Source organism: Bombus affinis, chromosome 12, assembly GCF_024516045.1.
Source record: "Bombus affinis isolate iyBomAffi1 chromosome 12, iyBomAffi1.2, whole genome shotgun sequence".
NCBI classification, from domain to species: domain Eukaryota; kingdom Metazoa; phylum Arthropoda; class Insecta; order Hymenoptera; family Apidae; genus Bombus; species Bombus affinis.
This window is the reverse complement of record NC_066355.1, coordinates 5,685,808-5,708,150: the sequence shown is the minus strand read 5'-3', so window position 1 is coordinate 5,708,150 and position 22,343 is coordinate 5,685,808. Positions and strand designations below refer to the sequence as shown.

The 22,343-nt window shown below is 39.7% G+C and overlaps 2 protein-coding genes across 4 annotated transcripts; one reads left to right on the top strand and one right to left on the bottom strand.

Moving 5' to 3' along the window:
• Positions 1 to 474: 474 nt before the first annotated feature.
• Positions 475 to 4,588, bottom strand: LOC126922568 (uncharacterized). Of its 3 annotated transcripts, none has more exons than XM_050735289.1 (8): positions 4,359 to 4,588; positions 3,768 to 3,875; positions 3,480 to 3,689; positions 2,592 to 3,119; positions 1,842 to 1,911; positions 1,601 to 1,763; positions 760 to 987; positions 475 to 701 (listed from the first exon to the last, which is right to left on the bottom strand). In XM_050735289.1, exons 1-8 carry the CDS (start codon positions 4,383 to 4,385, stop codon positions 656 to 658), a joined length of 1,380 nt encoding a protein of 459 aa, XP_050591246.1. In that variant the 5' UTR covers positions 4,386 to 4,588; the 3' UTR covers positions 475 to 655. The 3 variants fall into 3 exon arrangements, with proteins under 3 accessions (XP_050591246.1, XP_050591248.1, XP_050591247.1); XM_050735291.1 differs by having other exon boundaries at positions 475 to 683; positions 4,359 to 4,587; XM_050735290.1 differs by lacking the exon at positions 4,359 to 4,588 and adding an exon at positions 4,153 to 4,279.
• Positions 4,589 to 6,025: 1,437 nt separating this feature from the next.
• Positions 6,026 to 12,377, top strand: LOC126922548 (uncharacterized). The gene is made up of 10 exons (XM_050735241.1): positions 6,026 to 6,198; positions 7,787 to 8,139; positions 8,503 to 8,710; positions 8,930 to 9,099; positions 9,231 to 9,426; positions 9,536 to 9,690; positions 9,770 to 9,953; positions 10,083 to 10,411; positions 11,198 to 11,393; positions 11,715 to 12,377. Exons 2-10 carry the CDS (start codon positions 7,897 to 7,899, stop codon positions 11,798 to 11,800), a joined length of 1,767 nt encoding a protein of 588 aa, XP_050591198.1. The 5' UTR covers positions 6,026 to 6,198; positions 7,787 to 7,896; the 3' UTR covers positions 11,801 to 12,377.
• Positions 12,378 to 22,343: the final 9,966 nt, after the last annotated feature.

The following is a 22,343-nucleotide window of genomic DNA, read 5'->3' as shown; positions in this document are numbered from 1 at the left end:
GTTGCTATCTTCATATGCTTCTCACTTTCTCTCTATATGTTTTTTCTTTTTTTTTTTTAACATACCAGTTATTTCAGTACCTTGTTTCTCTAGTTTTACAAGAAATTTGGCATTAATACATCGTTCTTTAAAAAGATCGACACGTGTTATGCTCGAAAGAAACATGAGCGTAGTTTGCCATAAGCGAAACTGGTTATCGTAGGCTTGTGAAACTGTTTATAGATAAAACTATAAACAGCATTCCTTGGCCGAGTAGATCGTCGTTGCATTACCGAGATAACAATAAAAATATCATTCAACGAATTTTTTAAACAGAGAAGTATGTTCTTTTTATGTAATGCACTTGAAGAAACAAATTATATAAATTATCGGAACGATTCGATAGAATATTATCTTAAGTATAAAGCTTTGACATACGTTGATAGTTTAGTCAAACGAAATATAAATAACGCGAACAGAGGTATTGACAACAAATTCTTTTCTCGTGTACGTTTTGTAATTTATTCTCACGGTTGGTATACAAAACACGAAGATTAAGAGAGGGGAAAAAATAAGGAAGAAGGTGTTTTGCCGTGGGACCGACTTGTGGTACCGAGCGAGCTGTTCTCGTACTTCCGAACGAATCTTTGTCCACCCTTCTGTTACCTCTTCGACTTTATAGTCGAGTGGTTCTATTGTAGCAGCTGCAACCAGGAAGATCACTGTACGATTTCGATACCAATGTCCCATACTTGTTTCATCTTTTCTCATCTTATTTACCTGTCCAGTAATCGCTGCTTTAGCTCGGGTGGATAGGTTACGTATATATAATGATCGGGCATTTCTTCGTTCGAAGGAAGATTATCGTCCCCTGGCTCACCTTTTCTTCTGCCACTGGTTCTACTGTCGCCAGGACCACTCTGATCGTGTAACGAGGACGTAGCCGTTAGATCTCCATCCGTGTAGTCTAAGCTTCCCGTTCCATCCAACCTGTCTTCTTCTGCTGAACTGAAAGATTGATGTCTCGATGATGAATCACGGTAATTAACAAGGATAAATACAATGTATGTACTGCATTTGGATAAGATGAATGATATCTTTGGTTAAAAATATATAATATGTTTCGAGTGGGAATATTGATATCTGGTATCTTAAGTAGAATTTATGGGATTAATGACGCCTTCGTGTCTTTGAATTGTAAAAATGATTTCGAATGTCATTTTTTCTATACTATCAGGTTCTTCGGTGTAAAAACAATGTAAATCTTCGAACGTCTAAACATTTACGTGCATAAAAAGAAAAAGTTATATTTGCACTTTCATCCAAGCTATTCATTAATATCTTAAGTTTAATTCTACGTACATATACATATGTGCAATTTTTAATATCGAATTTTGGAACGATTTCTAACAAAGTTACGAAAAGAGTATGTGACTTATCATTATCGTAAACGTTTGACATATTTGTATCGTGTTGAATCTTTAATTAGATCTGCCTAACTACGTATGTGACGACAATCGTCGTGCTGATAAATTCTCTTATCGTTGTTTTTATACACACGCGAACGATGATAAATCGTAGAGCGACATTGTTATGTGTAAATATGTTTCAACGTACGTACTTGAACAGCACCCAAATAATGTAGTAGCACGCGTAAATGGACAAAGACAGAATAAGCAGAAAAATGCTTAACAGGTACCAAGGTGTGTGCCTCTGTTGCTTTTTTGTATCTTCCCAATACCTGTCGCAGCTAAGGTACCAGCATATCGCGCGATTCAACTCACCTAAAAAGAGAGAGAATGATAAAAATTGGAAATCCGATTTGTCGATAAGACGTTTATCAAATTGAATGAACGGCATACCTTCCATTTCCTGGAAATCTCGTACCGAAAGATTCGTCAAGAGTCCAGCGATGCAATCGCGGATCAGTACCTGTTGACATTATTCAAATGATAACACTTTCGTGACATAAAAGAACACGATATTTATGATACGTGCTTGTTATTTCATCCTATGCCACAATTTGTTACGACACTTTTTATTTCCTCATTAACCGTGCTTTTAGTCTACGGATTATACGGAAGATTATACGTTAATACTCATGATACTCGTGATACTCGTTTGGGTTTAGAAAGTTTACGTGACTCTAGCAAAATAGTGATTAGTCATTTTAAGATAAATGGAACGACAAACGAGGCTAGGAAGTGGTTAATCCTCTCTCGAATGCTCTACAAGGAAAGGTACCTATATTTACGAGATTATTCGGGACAATAATTAAGTAATGCCAAAGCGTTTTGTAATGACTAAAGCTTCCAAGGACAATACAACAGCTACTAGAACGATAATTTTACATACTCAAACACCGATCTGTAATCTTCGAGTTGCATAGAGGACAGAGAAATAGGCCGTTTCTGAATTCATATGGTAATGAAAGATATACTATTTCTCTCACGAGCAGATATTATCTTATAGAACCAAGGAAGTCGTCCACTTATTCGTATCGTTCGACTATTCCTAGATCTTATCGACGTTTCATCGAGATGATTTCTAAGAGGTAAATCAGACCCTTCATTTAAAAAATTTTGTGCAATCTTCCCACGAAGTCAACTAACTTCGCATTGCAACTTCAGCTTCTGCAGCTCCTCCGGCTTGCAGTTGGCCTTCAGCTTCCTCAGGTGCAACCCCTTACGCCTCTTCTTGTCGACGGCTGGTAACGCCGCTTCCACGAGATTCTCTTCATCGTCCTCGTCTTCTTCGTCTTCGTCCTCTTCGCCGTTGTCGCAGGCGTTACTCCTGTTATCCGGACCAGCGATTTCGACGTGGTACGCAGTTCCTGGCAAACGATGATTCTCTAAAGCCCCGCTGTCCTCTCGATGACAATATTGCTGAATGTTGGTGACAGCTCCGCCACCGGGAATAGTGCAGGCTTTCTCGACCGGATACGTGCCCGAGAAACTGCCTCGCGACTCACAAGGCATCACAGATGTGTGACGTTGCTCCGTGTTCTCTTTCCAAACTTGTATATCCGTGCTATGGTGGCCAGCCTCGTCGTCCACCAGGGAATTTTCGAAATCACGATTTCCAAGCACGTCGCATCTCATGATGTCGCAGTAATCCGCGAGGCACACCGCGTCTTCCGCCTAGCCTCCAACAGTTTCATTTATAATTGACACACTTGGCAACTGGTCTTACCGTATTTGAAGTTATTTGTGTGCGTTGCGAAGGAGTGTCGATAGATTTTCTGTGCCAGGTGGAAAATGGGAGGTGTCTCATAAAATCGATGAAGTTTACACGATGTTTTTCTCTAGAAGCATATCCCTCCTTTATTATCCCGTTATAAGAGTATATATTTATAATTACAATTATGGCAATTATTCTAACGGAATGGTAATTTTGATAGAAACGAGGCTTTCTAAACGAGTCGTGACAACTCCAATTCTACACTTTATATGTCGAACAAATTATATTTACTCGAGCGAATCGAAAGAAGGAAAACGTACCGTGTTAACATTGCTTTTGTGTCTGTTATCGAAGTGGGCATCCAAGTGTTTCTCTGCGTAGAAGGATTTGCCACACAGACCGCAGGTCCATTGTGACGGTCTGTGTTGGTGTTTCGCCTTTTGCTGTGGTCGAAAAATATCTCGACTTTCGTGGAACGGGCACTCCAGAGGCAGCTCTACTTGATGTCTCTTCAGAATTGGCATCCATCTCTGAAACCTCGAGAAAGTTGAAGGATTTTCCACAGCGACAAAATTGCTACAAATGGACATTTCGCAAATTTTCTTTACCTTCTGAACTATCCTCCTCACCACGGACGCCCGATCGCGGGGGCATGATATTTTAAACACGCTGGGTCCTGGCCAGGGGATTACGGATAAGAGTAACACTATCAAGACCTGCGAAACGCAAAATACACACTTATTCCTTCACTTATTCCTTCTTTCTGCTTGCGCTCGAATGAACAACGTTGTCGTAAATTATTGTCGTTTGTTTATTCGGAGGTTTACTAAAGTTTACTAACTAGTACTCGTCATTTTTTCAATACCGTACTATCTATTAGTCTATATTCGTGACGTCTTTGTCCGTGTTTCTCATGGAATATTTATACGATCGTGTAAAACGACCGTTAGCTGTACAAACGGCATGGAAGGAAAAATTTTCACGCACTCTGACCTCATTAGTCATCATTTCCCTGTTCCGTATGACGCTATGTCGATAAGAACAGATCACCCACGATTGTACGATCTCAAAAGCTACGACACGAAAAGTGGAATAAATTGATTTGCAATGACGCAATCTTGCTGACGTGACGGATAGACGATGACCATTCCGTCTGTCGATACAAACACGTCAATTAGGCCGATTCTTTTTATAATTACCTCGAAATGAAAAGGTTGGGTCTTCATTCATAGCACAGACTCGCTTAGCGACAGTGACCTGGTGTTCGACGATGATCTAGCGTTGCGACGAATAACACGAATATCCCGTTTCTCAATATACTTGCTCGTCGCGGTTCACGGTCAACTGGGGACGTAACGGGGGTTGCAACGAGGCCAAGCTATAGGGATGAACGTCGACATGGCGTCGTTGCCTTTGCGAACAGGGATGAACCTTCGTGGGGCGCTTAATCGTTTGACCGGTTGACTCACCGCTAACCAAATGAATTTATTTCGCGGTCAAATATTTTATCAAGACATATATTCGAATAGCTTATTCGTTTTATGTAAATAGACCTTCGTAAGTGCCTGGAGTAACGAAGATTTTAGAGTAGTTTGTTTTCGCTTTTAAATGACATATTCGTGTATTGCAACGTTAATTTATATGCTTATGGAGGAAATGACTTGCGATTAAGAATTTGAAATGTAGATGTATTAGATATAAGTATGAATGATATTTCACATTTATTGACACGTATTTCACGACACTTGTCGTACGGACCTGGACGCAACGTTGGAGTCGGCGTCGATGACGACGCGCCGACGCATCGACCCCTCGACAATGTGCCGGGTGCAATAGTTGGAGTTAAATACAGACGACGTTGAAACAATGAAAAAATGTGATTCTCATCGATTAACATAACGTTACCAGGTCATCGACGCTTAGATGCTGTTGCATTAGCAATCAAATTGCTTTGTCTTATATTCAGAAATAAATGTATCGAGCTTATTTGCCTAAGGCTCACCTATAGGGTGTTCGTTTTGTCAACGAACGATAAAGCGCTAAAAGGTCGGAATCCCGTCACTAGATGGCAAGAGGGGAGACGTTTTTAGATACAAAGTCCAAGTTGGTCTCTGTATGGTTCAAACCGTCGGAAATACCGACGTGAATTTTCTTCTTATTCTTCCCTTGACAATTTCGTACAGCGCCATACCACGATGTTTAGCACCTTTATATTCCACAGGAGTATGGTTATATAATACGAATGGTAAGATCAGTTCATTTTGATTATGTAACATCGACCAAAGCGTAACAAGTATTGTACATAATATATGCAAACTTCATGCCTCAAAGTAAATTAATACTTTCTATAATCTAATTGAACGAATACTCGTGAATATTGTAATAAACACTCTGAGTAATTTATATATCCGCGAGTATCATGTGGATTTTCTACTGTTTTATATGTCTTAACATAAATATTCTCAGTCTAATGTAAATATTCATATATGTGAATGTAGTTATGGTATAATTGCCAGAACGATAAGAGGAACCTGATATCTAGTTATCACTCTAACAATAAATAGTAGGTCTGTCTCAAACTAATCGACTAAATTTTATTGCATTTAAATCACCGTCGAAAGCGGGAAGAACATTAATCGATGTTCGTGAACACACGCGTCCGCGTTGCGGATGTTATCATAATGACAGAATCAATTACTTGCAATCGAGCAAAGTGTACTGAAAATACAGTCGTTCGTGAAAGCGTCATTATAGTTTTCGCATACAAATAACTATCCCTGTACACGCCTCCTCTGCTAGAGTGTTGGGTGGGGGAATGGCGTATCTACAGGCGGGCAGAAGTTAAATGGTTTGCAACAGAAACTCGTAGTCTGTCAGTGAAAGTCAGTTAGTTGAGTAAGCTTCGCCAGTTCTGTGTCGTTCGTAGGTTCGCGGTATTGCGACTTTTCCCAAATACATCACGTCTAAGCCGACAACAACGACTCGAGTCCTACGGCTACGCACTAACATTTACACCGTGTATTCAAGAAGATCATCAAGGTTTGCACGTTTTCCTATGTTTTTCTCTGTTTGACAAGTGTATTTTATCGACGCTGGATTGACCCCTTCTTAATCGATCGCGATCGGTATTGAAACAAAAGACATCCACTATATGAAAACCGGTTTGCGATTTTACTTGCATAAAAGTAAGTGAAATCAGAAATCGGATTTTCCTATGCAACAGGTCAGCCGAGTAAAAATCGATCGATCGATGAAAATTGTAAACACGCTTAGTTCTGCGTCGAGATCATAGATCTGGTCAAAAGTTAGACGGTACCTAGTTTCGAATAATTTTTATTTACGGTCGATCAAGTGTTTCGAATGTATTTGACATAAACGGATGTTTATCGCGTACTTGCATTCGTCGCGAAGGCAACGTTTCCTGGGTTTACAAGAGGCTCAACATCCGTTTTATCGTGATATCGTAAGTTTGCTATTGCTCGTAACGAATAATAAACGCAAGATAGCGAAAACTAAATCTCTGTCTGTCTGAGTCGCCGCCAATGCCTAGCGAACGAACGTTCATCCTCAGGAAGCTATCGCAAAATGTTATTCGAGGCCAAAGCACCATCTGGCGTTCCAAATGCGTAGGTGTAGAAGCTTCAGACGGTGCAGGATTATTCGTACTTTTGAGAAAGTTCAATGGTCTCTCGATCGAAACATTTAACATCGACTTATCACACAATCTGTTTCAACCGACGCGATATGCGGTACGATACCAATGATATCATCTTTGATTCTCCGAGAGCTTGTTTACGAACAAATTGAGCGCTCATTAATATCTAGTTTAATACTGTGATTAGTGTTTAATACTGTGAAAATTTATAAATGATAACTTTTTTCGATGGTAACAGTTTATTGTGTAAGACAACGTTGAATGAAGCAGAGTCATACTCGACAACTGCAAGTCATTTGGTAGACTGTTCCTCGATTTACCGCGATAATGTAGGAAGGAGCCGCTATATTTACGCGTGGCTGAGAATAAGATAACAACTAGATGAAGTGTGTAAATGTCGATAACCATGTTGTACTTTGATCTTCTACTTATTCTTCACTCGCAGTTTGTCGTTCTATTAATTCAGATTCCTTTGATCCGTCGCAAACAATTCAATCTACTGATTAACGTAGTCCGTTTGTTATTCCACAGACATTCTTACAGACATTACATTCGGTCTGTTCGTCGCAGCGTAACTTGTCCCATCGGTGTATGATGATGCAATCAATAAACTGGCATAATTATTTATACATTATTGTTGATATCTTGATTGTCACCTCGAAGGACTTCCTGGAAGAAGCTTGTTAATCATGAATATATGGATTACCAGGAAAAAATGATGTTGTCCGGATTAAAATTTTATTAACTTCTGTAATCGTTTCGTATAGTTATAAGATTTCGATCTAGATGTTTACGCGATTTATGTTGTCGTTGTAAGTATTTCTACTTTCAACGTTCTGCGTCTTCGTTCCTCTTAACGTCAAATCAGTTGACCCACATTGAACCGCGTGCCTTACTCGGTACACGTTATTTCCACAGCTAAAAAATCATTTTTATGCGATTCAATTGTCATCGTTTTTATCTCTTTTCCAGAGCGTACCCGTTCGACGTGATCCCATAAACTGCTAACAGTTCGTTAAAGTGTTACTATTGAACTATTAACAAATTATTGGGAGACTAGGATAAAATATTGCGTGCAAATAATGACGGGCGTCAGGCAAATTTTTCGTTGTGCTCGAAGACTAAGCCAGATATCGGAGAGCGGGACGAAAGTTGCAAACCAGTTCGCGAGACGCACTTCTACATTGGCGCGACAGAAGATCATGGAGGATGAAAATGGAAAAAAGATTTTCTTGTCGCCGTTCGGCGAGTTCACGCCGAACGAGATGCTCATTCAGGAATACATCTGGAGAAATGCTACGAAATTCGCTAACAATATTGCGCTGGTAATATTATAAACAAATTATTACAATTTCTTTCTTTCTCCTCTTTATTAGAGCAGTGAAAGAATGGAACAATTTCTTTGTTACTGTTATAAGTCACAACAGTGGTCTGTGAGAGCGATAATAATAATTAAATACGATAAGCACGAGTAACTCTTGAAGAGCGGCGCGTAGTGCGCTTACGTTCTTATGTTCGTTTCATACGAATATGATCAAGTTACAACAAACGACTTTTAATTGTTACAACACAGCTGCAACAGTTGCTGATTAGGATAATTTTTAGTAGCTACACATTTCAAAATGATGCAAATAGTAATTTTCTATGCTAATTCGATGACTCTAATGCAATCGATGTTACTATATTAGGAGTGCTCGGTGACCGGAAGAAAGTATACGTACAGCGAAGCGAAGGACGCAACTAATTATATCGGAAGAAGTTTGATAAATATGGGTTTGAGAAAGGGCGACGTAGTGGCCTTGATATCGCCCAATTATCCGGAAGCGATTTTAGGTACTATCGGTATCCTAGAGGCCGATCTTATTGTTACTACAGTGAATCCTACCTATACGTCTGGTGAGTTGTATTCATTACTGATTCAGCAAGAAATTAACTACTTAATATACATTTGCGCTGGTATATTCAGATAAGTGCGCATAATCAGTAAAACGTATTTGCATATTAAATTATTCGATATGTGGAAAAAAAAGGAATTGATCAACATAATTTTGTTAACAATTCTGTTTCTGTTCTCTTTCTGCAAATCATTCTCAATTATTTTCTATTATCAAACAGATGAAATACAGAGGCAACTGAAGATTGCGAACGCGAAGGCGGTCATTACAGTGGCAGAAATTGCACCGATCGTACTCCAAGCTTCGAGAGATATCCTCGCATCTGGAGGACACTTGGTGGTTATCGAAGATGGTAGCGGACCTATTCCCGATGGTACCGTGCCGTTTAAGGTGAGGACTAAAATTGATCATAGTGTCGAGCACCTCGGATAAATTGATTGAATTCGAATTCGTAGGCGGGAAACCGTTTGGTATAATCGGTACGAGTTGAACATTGGCTCAAGATAATGAAACTTTTATAGGATCTCATTGCACGTGGCAAAACGTTACCGCCTATAACCAGTTATCAAATGTCACCAAACGATTTGGCTGTTTTACCATTCTCCAGTGGAACGACAGGCTTGCCAAAGGGAGTGATGTTGACGCATAATAATTTAGTCAGTAACATGCAAATGGTGGAACAGACGTGCAAAGAGAAAATGTGGCAAACTACAACGGGTAAGCATCGTTTATTATTATTTATTATTATTGCTTATCATCTTAGTATCGTAAACTTATTTGTTCGTTTAATATCAAGCATCATTGACGAGATTAATTATTTTTGCAGCCGACTTCCAAGAAGTATTACCTTTAATATTACCTTTCTTCCATATTTTCGGGTTGAACGGCATGGTGTTACCGCGTATCGCCTCCGGTGCAAAATTAATTACTGTTCCAAAGTTCACGCCAGAACTATTTGTTAGCGTTTTAATGAAACACAAGGTGAGAATTCTGTTGGAATATATCTTTTATTTGGCAACATATATTTCAGGAATGTTTTCAAGTGTACTTTATTCCACAGGTAACAGGTCTTTACATAGTCCCACCGATACTTCTGTTCTTGAACTCTTGTACATATATTAAGAAACACGTTTACGAAAGCATGCATCACTTTATCAGTGGTGCGGCTCCGTTATCACAAACGGACGTAGAAAATTTCTATCGAAGGTATCAGTTAAACCCCGATCAGTTGAAACTCTGTCAAGGTAAGACTTTAACTCTAATTCCTAAAATTTCTATTCCCGAATCTTTCGTGCTTCATTAAAGTTGAACTTCTTTTGATAAAGTCGAAATTCTAAAAAATATTTATCATTTGTTTAATTTCTTTCAACAAGGATATGGATTGACGGAAACCTCGCCAGTTGTTACCTTGGATGTAGGTGATTCGAAACCAGGAAGTGTCGGAAAAAACATTGTTGGTTGCGAGGTACGATTAGTCGATCAAAGTACGAAAGAAGATATTTCTGAACAAGGTCAAGTCGGTGAAATATGGGTCAGGGGGCCTCATGTTATGAAAGGCTACCTAAACAACGAAAGTGCCACGAACGACATGATCGTCGAGAATGGCTGGCTGAAAACCGGGGACATTGCTTACTATGACGAAGAATCCGATTTCTTTATCACGGACAGAATGAAGGAGTTAATTAAAGTTAAAGGATTTCAGGTAAATGATACCTCCATTCATAGAATTAGTAGATAATATATCAATCTTCCTTACCTGGTAATCCTAATCTAATACGTTTGAAATATGTTATCGAGATTATCATTCTGGACAACTTTTCCCTATCTATGTCACCGTCGCTCGATCTTAGTTTCCGAGATATTCGCAAAAAGCTTCAATTAAATCTATTTTCCACTCATCCCATACTCATACATGCCAATCATTGTTCATGTAAATAAGAAAAGATATATCACTACGGTAACGCTAACATGACTTAATTTTTATTTCACTAAATTTTGTGACTCTGTCGAAAAATTCGAGTACTACCATTTATCATTATTCATATGTACTATCAAACGTACTTTTGTGTATAAAATGTATGGAACTAGTAAACAATATTAAGTTGGTTGTATTACAGAACTTTTACTTTGTCGCCTATGTAATTTCGATAATCGAACAATTGCATTTTTTTATATAATTACATAGTACATACATACTATATATATATACGTAGTATTCATAGAAATTTTTCCAATTAATTTTTCCAATTGACGTAAGGCCAGTTACGTTTTTATAGTTATATAAAGCGTATTACATTTTACTAATTCTTTCTATCTTCCAGGATCAAAGTATTGAGTCATGCATTATGCCATATGTTTTCTGTACGATACAAACTTTATTAGTATATTTTTTATTAATATATTCTTAAGCGTTCATTTCTTCATAAAAAACACCAATTTGCTTATTTTTCAAATCTCGTTCCTTTATCGATTTAAAATTTTGCGTCAGGTACCACCAGCTGAAATGGAAGCTATACTAAGATCGCATCCAGACGTCGTGGAGGCAGCTGTGATCGGTCTGCCGGACGAAAGGTGCGGTGAGGTACCAAAAGCTTTCGTAGTGACGAGGAAAGGGTCAAAAGTGACTGAGGATGACATTAAAGATTTCATTAAAAGCAAAGTGTCAGAATACAAACAGCTGCGAGGTAAAGTTTTTCAGTTTACGTTTAATGCGAAACAGAATGCAATTTGTGATGTCATGTATATAAAAACGATTAACGTACCAATGAATACATCCATCTTTTTCCTGTCATATTATGTAAATTTTCCAGTACATAAAGTAAGCTTTTTAAGTAGTTAAATAATATCGTAGAATTTTTTACATATATTCTATTAATCTATCATTATTTTACGTTCAACCTGTTTTTGATTGTTTTTGTACGATACAAATTTCGTTTAATATTGTACTTCTTATTTACCTGATCGATAATGTAAGGTAATCGAACGTGAATTTGTAATAATTTCAGGAGGAGTTACCTTCATAAATGAGATACCGAAGAATGCGAGCGGGAAGATCTTACGATCGCAGTTGAGGAATGAGTGCATACAATAAAAGGTTGCTTCTAAAAAAGACTGAGGAACCTCATGCCAGGCCTTGCTGACAATCAATACCATTATGGGATCAACTATTAATTAAGAACGGAATACGGTGAATTGTTCTTGCGAAGTTAATTTTCGTGATAATAGTAATCGTATTGACTATTATGTCGTTATGAGACTGAAAAAAAATGTTAATTTTAATTGGCTAATAACCACGCGTGCAATGGATCTCTTGCGAGTGAATACTTTCACGATACTTAATTTTTGTCGTTTATTTACTTTCCTTTCTTGCAATCTTAAGAGAGAGAGAGACGGAGGAGGAAAGGAAATGAACTACGGTTTTACTTACTAGTATAAGAAAAGAAGAAACGTTATTGCGTATGGGCATGGTTGCAAAAGTGATTCGAAAAATCACGCATTTTATCTTTAATGCCATTTAATATATTACCGTTTTTGTGGTGCTATCTGTGACAATGCAATTAATTCTACTGTGACTTAGATAGTTTTTAGCGATATTTGATTTTTATGGTGATTTATACCAGAGAATAACCGATTAATTAAGCAATAAAATATTTTATAGTTGATGTAAATGAATTCGTACCGTACCCCCTTTGTCAGTCCTTTCTTTCATCGTGTATTATAATTTGCGTTTTAAAAATATATCGCTTCATCTCACGAGAATACATTTATTATGCGGATACACGTTGAATTAATAAATAGCTCATTTAAATAGGTATATTTCTCCTTTCCTTAAAAGACATCACTGAACATTTACATAACTCAGCAAGTCACATCAACTCTGCTTTTATTTAGCGGTTACTCGGAATCGGAGTTGGTATATTTTCGGAATAGTTCCTTCTGTAATTATTTTATGGGTTTCAAAATAACTTGAAATTAATTTCATCATCACAAATTACCAACGAATTTAGTAACAGAGGTAGAAAACATCATTTTATAAAATATGGTCAAACCGGTGAGGTGATGAGCGTGATAGGTATAGAAGAATCACTCGATATTGTTAAACAATAACAGTTTATTTGCTTGTGTCCGTGGTATACACTAAAGTACGGAAAGTACGGTACAATTATCGGTTCAAGATTACAAGTTCAAGCTCGGCGCGATACTTTACGCGGTGGTTCAAGTCGAGACGATTGCACAGATGTCGAGGAATTCAGATTCGCTATTACGTACGACTGCGGACGGACAATTCGGATAGGCGACTTCCAACTTGCCTCGCGACTCGCGATAGAACAGAATGAATTTGTGTCGCGATGATGCTCCTTAGGAAAACTGTGTTTGGGTGTGTCTAAGGGTACGGGATCATCGGATTCGTTGAGAAAAGTGTTAGTTCAGAGAGTGAGGGAAATGGACGTCGTTGTTAATTGGCTAAATCGTGAGTTGGTTGTTGGAAAGGGATGACAACTGCCCTTGAGAGAAAGTTGCTAGCGAGGAGCGTCGTACGTGAGAAAAAACAGATTTCCCGTAGTGGGTGGTATGTGTAGGGACTATTGAGACAAAGACTATTTGTCCCTTTAGAGAATCTTAGCTGCGTGAATCCTAAGATTCATAGCGGGTCCTTAGGCTCGCTGTAAATATTCGGTGAGAGTGTATCGACATCTGGCAATCATCTGTTCGAAAGGTAGAGTCCTTGTGTAGCGAGGCACGGGACAGAAACCGTTGGGAAGTTTGCTGTCGAGTGCCGCTACACTGGCTACCTTAATAAATTCTTACGTAATCAATCCTAGAGTGAAATATTTTCTCTTGTAGATATACTACGGTATAGCGATTTAAGGACGCTTTGGAGGAAACTTTGTGTAACATTGTGTAACATTATCACTGTACACGATTCACCTAGAATAGCTCCATTTCATTATTCAATCTCTATATTGACAGTTCCACCAGTTCCTTATCACATATTCCGTATGAATTCTACGGTAATCACCATAGTGTATTCTACCATCTTTGCCGAAAATTAAGCTTCCACGTGTGAATTTCCATGAGCTTGTTCGTGCCGCCATTTAATCCCTTGAAGGCTGCAACTACGTCGTTCTGCAAATGCATCTATCGTTGGTAGAGATTTGCTTTCGCGCATTGCTTTCGAGCATTCCTTCCATCTGCTTCATAGGTAAAGGTTCTCCGGTCGACGCGACGTTCAGTAAAAGGGGTGGGGGAGTAAAGCCTCGAGCTGCTTTTCACCCCTAATGTGTGGTTCTAAGTGCGTGCCTCATCCCCTTGAGGAAGGTTTTGCAACCATGTTTAATATTATTCGCGGCGCATTAGTGCATCGAATTGGTAAATAAGAAATATGCTAAATTCTGTTCTCTTGTTCACGAGAAAATTGGCATTTCTCAGATCGAAGTTTTATAGAATGAGAAAAGCAAAATGGAAAATGTCGAATTTCTGATTTTTGGTTTTTACGATTATTAAATACAGAAGTTAATTATTGATATAGAGACATAATTATTGATTGCTATTCATTTTCATTGTTGATGTATAATACATACTGCACATAGTATGACAGTAATGCTCCTAATAGGTATTCATCGTAGGATAGTTTTCAATCTCTCAGAAGGAAAACTGAGATCGACTACATCGTTTCATTTGTCCACATAATTACCGTTGAGCTAGAACAAATTACTTCGTTTACGAACGTTGTAAATTCAAGATAAGTTTTAAAAAACTAATTCTTGCGACATTATCGCTCTTTGCCGCATTTCAATTTATGGAGTTGATTAATGTGGTCGCCGCCAGTTTCAATTACGAAGCAAAGTAATCAACGTGTTCTATTAAAATTTCCCAATACATTATTATCGTCCTTTGTGATAAAAATATTTCTTAAAATATTCCATTGCTTCTAAATTTGCGTCCGCAGCCGATGGCTGTATTTTCGTTTGCAGTCGGTTACAGTAAATACACCGTTAGAAAATTAAGTTTTCGAAACAAGCGACTACCGCAGTGTCGGATACCTCGTCGATCGTGAACCGTAAAGTTCGTCTCGCCTGGAAACGTCCGGGGAGACCGTGGAGACTCGGCGTAAACGGTCGGAATTTATCTCACGAGCGCGTTCAGTTTTCCGAACGATTCAACGGAACGCTTCGCGTTTCACATTCGATAGGTGGAAATAACGTTGCCCGGGTGGAAATGGACGCAAACAAATCAATTGGTTCCGAATGAAATCAAACAAACGCGCGAGACGTTTCAGTGATTCGACGAACGCCACCTTGGTCTTTGTTTCTCTTTTCTTCCGGCATAGCCTGGTCGAGAGGGTAGAGAATGAAAAATAGGAACGAACAGGCTGCATCGTCGTGACACTCATTTTTTCTTGTGCTCTGTATCTCTAGTTGCTTCTTCTTTCTTCCTCTCTTTCTATCTGTTCTTTTAATTCTATCGACACCCTAGTAGTCACGCTCTAGTAACGGCAGACGGTTTCGTTTCGCATTGACCGACAATGCAAAGTGCATTGTACCACTCTTTTCGTTTTAGTCATCGCTATGGACAACTTGATACAATTTGTTGGTATCATTGGCGATTCGAGGAAATGGAGAACACTGAAAAAGAGATTCTATCGTCGAAGTTGAATAGTTCAGGAATTTAAAAATACCAACACCAGTCTGTCACTCGTTGCGTATAGGTGACACACCCTGGAGGGAATTAGTTGCAAGTTTTCGCGGTTGAGAAGAGACGCCCTTCTTGGAACTTTGTCCCGATGGAAAGTTGGAAGTTGAACCGTCCCGAGAGCTGTATTCGGCATTTTACGCAGCGCGAAACACTGTCAGTTAAACTTGTATCGCTGCCTGAAAGAGTTATCGCCCTGTAACAATGCTCGTAGCGTTCATGAGTGCAAACTGGGTTCAGCTTTGCTTCTCCTTTAACTTCATTTATGAATAGAATCGAGGAGAGACGAAGAGATTAATTAAGAACGATGACGTGGTATTGTACTTGGAATCGAATGAAAAATAATACGAACAGTTGTATGGGGAATTTTCACTACTAAACAGAAATTTTCACTTTCAGGTGCAATTGAATCGAAACGATCGCTGCTCATTCAGCCAGATGGAAGGTCCGCGCAAAAAGTTCCATTTAAGCGTCCGATCGAGACTGTGCTGGTGGCGGTGTTCCGGATAAATTTATTTTAAGTGTCCTTCTGATGGTAGAACTCGATTCACCGTCTTCAGATCAAAGAAGTAATAACAAGGAGGGACTCGTCGAGCAAGTGTTCTCGGTAGGAATGTGGTAAGAATTCATTTCTTCGTGCCCCTTTTCCTCTTATTCCCTTTATTTTGCAGTGACCCGCAGTGCTGCGTCAGAAGTGGTTGAAAAAGAAAGAGACGCTAGCGGAAAGCGTGAGAAGAAACGGGGTTTCCGGGCGCATATGAAATGCACCGGCAGAAGATGGGGGAAAGCATCCGTCACTGTTTTATTTTCGGGGAGGCGCGAGCCAGATGTTGCCAGGGCTGGGTTTTATTAGACTTCAAGCTTAGCTTTTGTACTTCTATTTTCCGCCTCAACTTCCACATTGGTTTGATTTAACCTTGCGAAGGTCACGGTTCATGTGGCAAATATACATATGTAAAATCTTTTTGCAAATATTTTTATATAGATACGTAAAGTTTGCGGACGAAGATTAGCTGCTATACGTATACACTATGTGTTCATCGCTTCAAACTGGAGATGAGAAAGGTTAGAAGATAATGGAAGGTCGAAAGATTCGAGGGGGAATGAAAAGAGGAAATGAAAAAGGGGATGCAAAGGCTGCAGAAGCAAGGAGAAAAAGGAAGGATATAGAATAGAAAGGGAAGTAAAGAAAGGAAAGTGTGTAGAGAAGGGCAGACAGGGACTTCATACTATAATGTCTACCTTTGTTCATATTGATCAAGGAATTTAAGTAAGAATAATTTGTAAATCCAACCTTTCCATTATCCAAGTCTAACACGATGACGAAGTCTCTAATCTTTTCCCTTTGAACCACTGTAAATACATCATCCTTTTTAATAAAGTTTCGAGCGCTGAACTTGCCAGCCCAAAGAAATCTTAAGTCAATAAAGATACGAAGTTGAATAAGTCTTTGAAACTTCTCAAAATAAAGTTGGCTATAACGTTTTGAAACAGAAGCAAAGTGTATGACCTGCGAATAAATTACATCAACCCCTATGGAGTCATTAACGTCCAAGAGGAACACCTAAATCCTTCTCTCGATAACCTACCGAAGAAACGTAGAATCAATTTCGAAGATCACTAACCGGACAGTTAATCTATCCTCCAGAGTCCATAGATCAGATCTGGGTAATAACTAATAGAATGTACGACCCGAATGTTACTCCTTTGTTCTTCGTTCTATCGACTGGCAAGGGTCAATTAAATTTCAGCAGAAAGGGGCTAGAAAAAAAGGATGGATCGAGCGTGATTCGCCGGAAGCGATTTCTTTTGGAGGGAATCGCTTTGAGAGAGACGACGTGTCGACGAGCTTTGAACGCGAAAACGGGGCTGAGGCTTGCGAACGAAGGCAGAGGGCGAAGAAAATAGAAAACTGGCCTGTTAGCTAGTATATGTATGAGCTCGGGTCCTTTGGGGCTGACGTCGAAAAGAGTACAGGGCCGTGGCCACGGGGGCGCAACCTGGCGAAGAGGGACGAGGTCGGGAACGGACGAAAAAGGTAGAATTGAATTCACTGTCGGTAACGGGCAAGGGGTGATACGGTGCCATTATCAATTTACAGGGATCAAAGGCGGTATCACACGACGCTAATTAGTCCGGTGCAACGTGACGGCAGAATCAGCCGTCTACAGGTTTCGAATGGTTGGATGTGTTCCTACGAGAGGCCGAGCGAAAATCTAATTGCGGGCCGGACCTGGCTCGCAAACAGCTTTTAATGATTTTCGGATAGATAGTTTCGGATAGTAGTTGACGGAGAAACGGTTAATTAAATGGCGATGGAAGCCTATTGGTTTTTTTTCAGTTGCCAACTAACGTGCTTAATTTGTATTTCTAAAGGTCGAAAGATATTTTAATGTCATTTATTTACCGAATTTTATTTATTTTCAAAGGAGAGATACATTGGTAACACGTATTCCACAACCTTCAGTGGTTTTCAAATGGCTTTGGAGTTAACTTTGATACGGTGATACGAGTTCGATAACTCTTGTACTCTCTTGGTAGGTTTTAACTTCAATGATCTGATTTCCATGCTTTTCACGAATTTGGATTCACTTGGATTCGATAATTCTTCAATGCATTGAAACGAGCACGACTGTCAATCGCTCTACTTCCACCATCATCTGTGATTCGAAGGTATTTATGCAATATATTCGTTTGTTTGTATACATTTTAGGTATGACACTTTGACAAGGTTTCATCGTATAGTTCATGGAGTTTTGTCACGACAGCGTGATCCCCTGCTTAGATAACAAAGAGGACAGAACTACCAGAGAAATAATGGAGCAATCAGGGTGACGGAGAGCGAAACAATCCGGAATTTGTTACCCCGGTAAACTCTCTTCTTTCTTGTTTTTCAACTTCAGCTGGACGTACCGGAAATTACAGCCTGGTGCCCTTCGATTTCTTCCATCTCCGGTCGAGATGCGGCGAGTCAATGTGTGAGTTCAGGTTTCTAGTGGCCGGGATAAACCACGTTGCACAATCTAAGGAAACGATAACGTGGACATCAGTGTGTATCCCGGGTGAAATTCCTGCCTCGATTTCTCTTTCGTTCTTCTTTTATCGTTTTCGCGTCAGTGACTTGTTTCTTTCCAAGTGATATATCTCTGCAGTACATAATCCCTCGGAAAACTTTACCAATAGCAAATTGTCCGTTCTAATTTATTAATCGTGTATTATGTTATATTTGCGTAGTATTTTTACTCGAAGCAACGTTGTATCACGTAAGATTAATATTATCGATCGTTTTATTCAAGTAGCGGACAAGTCGAGAGGTATTATTCTAGAAATTTTTCAAAGAGAACGATCACTCTGGTATCAATAGTCGTTTATCATGAACTGTTCGACGATATTCAGGCGACGTTGGCCATTCGCGACCAAAGTTGAAGTTCCTGAACACTCTGCCTCTCTCCTAATAAATCAATATTGACAGGGATGTTATATTTTTCTTTCACCATCTTCCAGACGTTCCAAGCGAATATCACATTCCATCTGTATCGCGTTTTCCCTCGCGTTCCTTGTGTTATTATATCCGACCAGAACACGGGAAACCTTCTCGATGTTTTTTCGATCCGAACGCGTTTCCATAATTTTCTTGGAATTGAAATCGCTACAGTTTCGTTGTTTTCCTTTCTCACCTATTTGCCACAAGGCGAACCAAATTCCTCGGGAAACATACACGAAACGAAAGTATGATTTTAAGCGACGACAAATGAGAAACGTTCGCCGGTAACTTGTACTAATTTTCATAATTACAATATATGGCCTGAAAACTGCGTTTGTCGACGACAGTCGATAATAAATTACCGTCGCACGAAGATAGGATTATAGATGGACGGTACGAGTTTTTGCAGGTCCTACCAGTGAGTAATTAATTTTCAACCAGTAGAGAGAGGAAGAGAAAGAGAGAGAAAGAGGGGAGACGCAAAAGCAAGATTTTAAGGACATTCAATGAGAGATGAACTCATTTCGTTGATACGAAAGAGAACCTCACTAATTCCGGTTGACTTAACTTTAACGTCATTTTGCATATAATTTGTGACTTCATTACTTTCTCGTCTAACTTCACGAAATTTGCATTGTACCGCGACGGCACATTAAATTAAACGATCAGAAATATTTCGTCCAGTCAGTTGACAGACCAGGGAAGTCTGTCGAAAAATTCGATGTTACCAAAACTTCTGACTCGCCATGATGTTCCATTTGAAGCGTACCATTCTCGATATTCGCCCCTGTCGAGAAAGAAATTTTTTCAAAGCCGCGCAGTCATAAATCTAGCTTTCTGGAATCGCGCAATATTGCTTCGAAGTTAAAGCTTCCATCTCGCGATCCATCTCTAACGGACACCATGGAAAACGAACATTCGTCACAGCTATTGAAATACATGTCATCAGGAACGAAATGCAAACCAGCACTGGTAATCAATATTGTTCTGGATCCGTGCTAACGACTCGAAAAACCTCGAGTACAGCCATGTCATAGCAGACATGGCAACAATACTTTGTCAAGCACTGAGGCAGCGAAAATATTTCTTTTCTTTTGACCTCGACCGATAGGTTACAACAGGAGGACCGTTTCATTACGTCCCATTGTGTCCCCGTGCCTTCGCACCCGGTTCGTCGTTTCATTTCGGAAACAGGACGCAACGAACCCTTTTGCCCTGAAATTTCGCTTTAATTGCAGACAAACTAATGCCACCGGATGAGCATGCTCCACAGGCGTCGATTGGTACGTTCACCGCTTATCCGTGAACACGGTGATCCCCCGAACGAGAACTATGTGCAGAATATCATCCCTGCATGGGTCCGCGTGATGTGTTGTTTTCGTGGCGAATTTAAAAATTTCAATCTTGTGCGAGTTTTGTAATTTTTGAATGGCGGAAGTTCTATATCGTCAGTTTATGTAAATCTCTTTCGCGCGTGTCCACAAATCGGAAAGCAAACAGTTTGAAAATTGAACAAATTTTTTGGGAGATCTGATTTCTTGGGTAAATCTGAGAATGTGTTTGAACAAAGTTTATTGGTAACCACGAATGAAATGTAGTTTAATTCGTCTCTTTTTTTTGCGCCAAGGCGTGAAAGTAGTTACGGAGTTGAAGCTCGGAGGGAAATCAAATGAAAAGATTCGATCGTTGGAATAGAATTAGATCTCGCCAGCCGAGAGCAGCCTCCGAATCGAAAACGAATTAAGAGAATTCGCAGCGTCGCGTCGTGGAAATCCTCGTTCCTTTCCTTCGTTTGTTCCACGCCATCGATACGTACGAGTGACGTTTACATTCCAAAGTGACGTGCGTCATGGTACACGAGATGAATACCAGCGAGGCCACTGAGACAAATTGATTTGATTTGAAACGAGGGAAGAGACGACGAAACAAAGAGATACGTATAAAAAGAGAGATACAACATCGCGTGTTGGAAATTCCTCGGACGAGAATATTTCGGAAAATTTTCCATTTCCACGAATCCCGATCGTTCTACCTTGCTTTAAATAACAACACGTTCGTTTCTTTTCTCTACGATATATGTAAGTGTACCGGTGGGACTTTGATGCCGGTTCGTATTAAATTCTCCGGTGAATTCCCTAGTCGCGTAGAAAGGAAATTGCGAATCTCGAATCGACCGAGGCACCGGTGGTCGTCAGAGGTTTAAGGGTCAACGTGACGTCATAGAATGGACCGGAGCAAGACGATGGACGGGTGTACGATGAATAAATTACGAGGACATTGACACGAAACCAGCGAGATGAGTGGCCAAGATAGTGGACCGTTCTATTTTTGAACTTGGTTGGCCCATCCTCTCTCTACTGATCCATCTTTTTTATTTTCCACGCAATTATTCAGCCCAAATCTTCCGTACAAATATGTACACACGCCTTTATTTCTTTGGTCGTTCTGAGAGAGTAGACTAGAATTTTTCGTATATTTTATTAAGAAAGAGGAAGCTTCGGCAAAGAAACTGTTACAAAATTCCGATGTAACAACTGTTGATCAATCATCGTAAAATCAATGATATCATAAACAGAGTTAGAACATTGTCTCGTTCAAGTTGCATCGTGCGATTAATAAATTTTACAGTCGAACACGTCGGGTTACACGTCATCGTTTAACACGTACAGGACGTATTTCCTCCATTCACAAGTACGCTTCAATAGCGAGACGTATTCACGTGAAAATCAAGTTACCACAAACTGCAATTGCTATTGAATAGCATAACAGGCAAACGTTGCATGATTAACGAAACATGTAAGCGAATAGTTAGGTCCGTCAGGCGCAAAAAATCGCAAACTTGGAATGGAGAAGGAGGAACAAGGAAATCGATTAAATATAATAGTCCATTCCTTTGAACAAAATAACAAGTTTCGATGATAACAGTTTTTAGAATAAAAGAATGCAACGATCAGATTTCCTGCGGTGTTTATCCAGCAATTCGTATTCCAAAGCTTGCCTCTGCCATGGCAATTCCCATTTTTCGCGCGTTGTACTAAATCATAGCCGAGTGATCGAAATAGAAAAAAGAGAGACAGAAAAGGGAATTAAAGTTTCCCATCTCCAGCGGCGTCTTTGACGAACAATCGCGCTTTATTTCGTTTATTAAACGGCCCCCGAACGAGATTGCCAGCCGTGTAGCATCCCTGCCACACGTTTCTCCATCCAATCGACGCAGAAACTACGGTTCGGAGCCACCACTCTGTTCTCCGAGTCTATCCAGTATATCCAAGTTCGCCGGATATTTCCGACTGGATATTCCTTCCGGTGCGCGTCACGGTGGTCGACCATGCTTCTCTGCCGTGCACGCTAAATCATTGCTAACGCGCCTGTCACGACTGGATCCCAAAGTTATGGCATTCGATGCAGAGCAACGGTCGCCGGTTCGTTACAATGTACGTGATCTTCATACGTATAG

What these genes read in the sequence shown, in the direction of transcription:
- LOC126922548 (XM_050735241.1), top strand. Translation starts at nt 7,897, where the DNA reads ATGACGGGCGTCAGGCAAATTTTTCGTTGTGCTCGAAGACTAAGCCAG. An exon ending in GAATCCTACCTATACGTCTG is followed by an intron (nt 8,711 to 8,929) that starts GTGAGTTGTATT and finishes ATTATCAAACAG; the next exon opens with ATGAAATACAGAGGCAACTG. An exon ending in AATGTGGCAAACTACAACGG is followed by an intron (nt 9,427 to 9,535) that starts GTAAGCATCGTT and finishes TTATTTTTGCAG; the next exon opens with CCGACTTCCAAGAAGTATTA.
- LOC126922568 (XM_050735289.1), bottom strand. Translation starts at nt 4,385, where the DNA reads ATGAAGACCCAACCTTTTCATTTCGAG. An exon ending in TGAGGAGGATAGTTCAGAAG is followed by an intron (nt 3,690 to 3,767) that starts GTAAAGAAAATT and finishes TCGAGGTTTCAG; the next exon opens with AGATGGATGCCAATTCTGAA. An exon ending in ATTATTTGGGTGCTGTTCAA is followed by an intron (nt 988 to 1,600) that starts GTACGTACGTTG and finishes TCAATCTTTCAG; the next exon opens with TTCAGCAGAAGAAGACAGGT.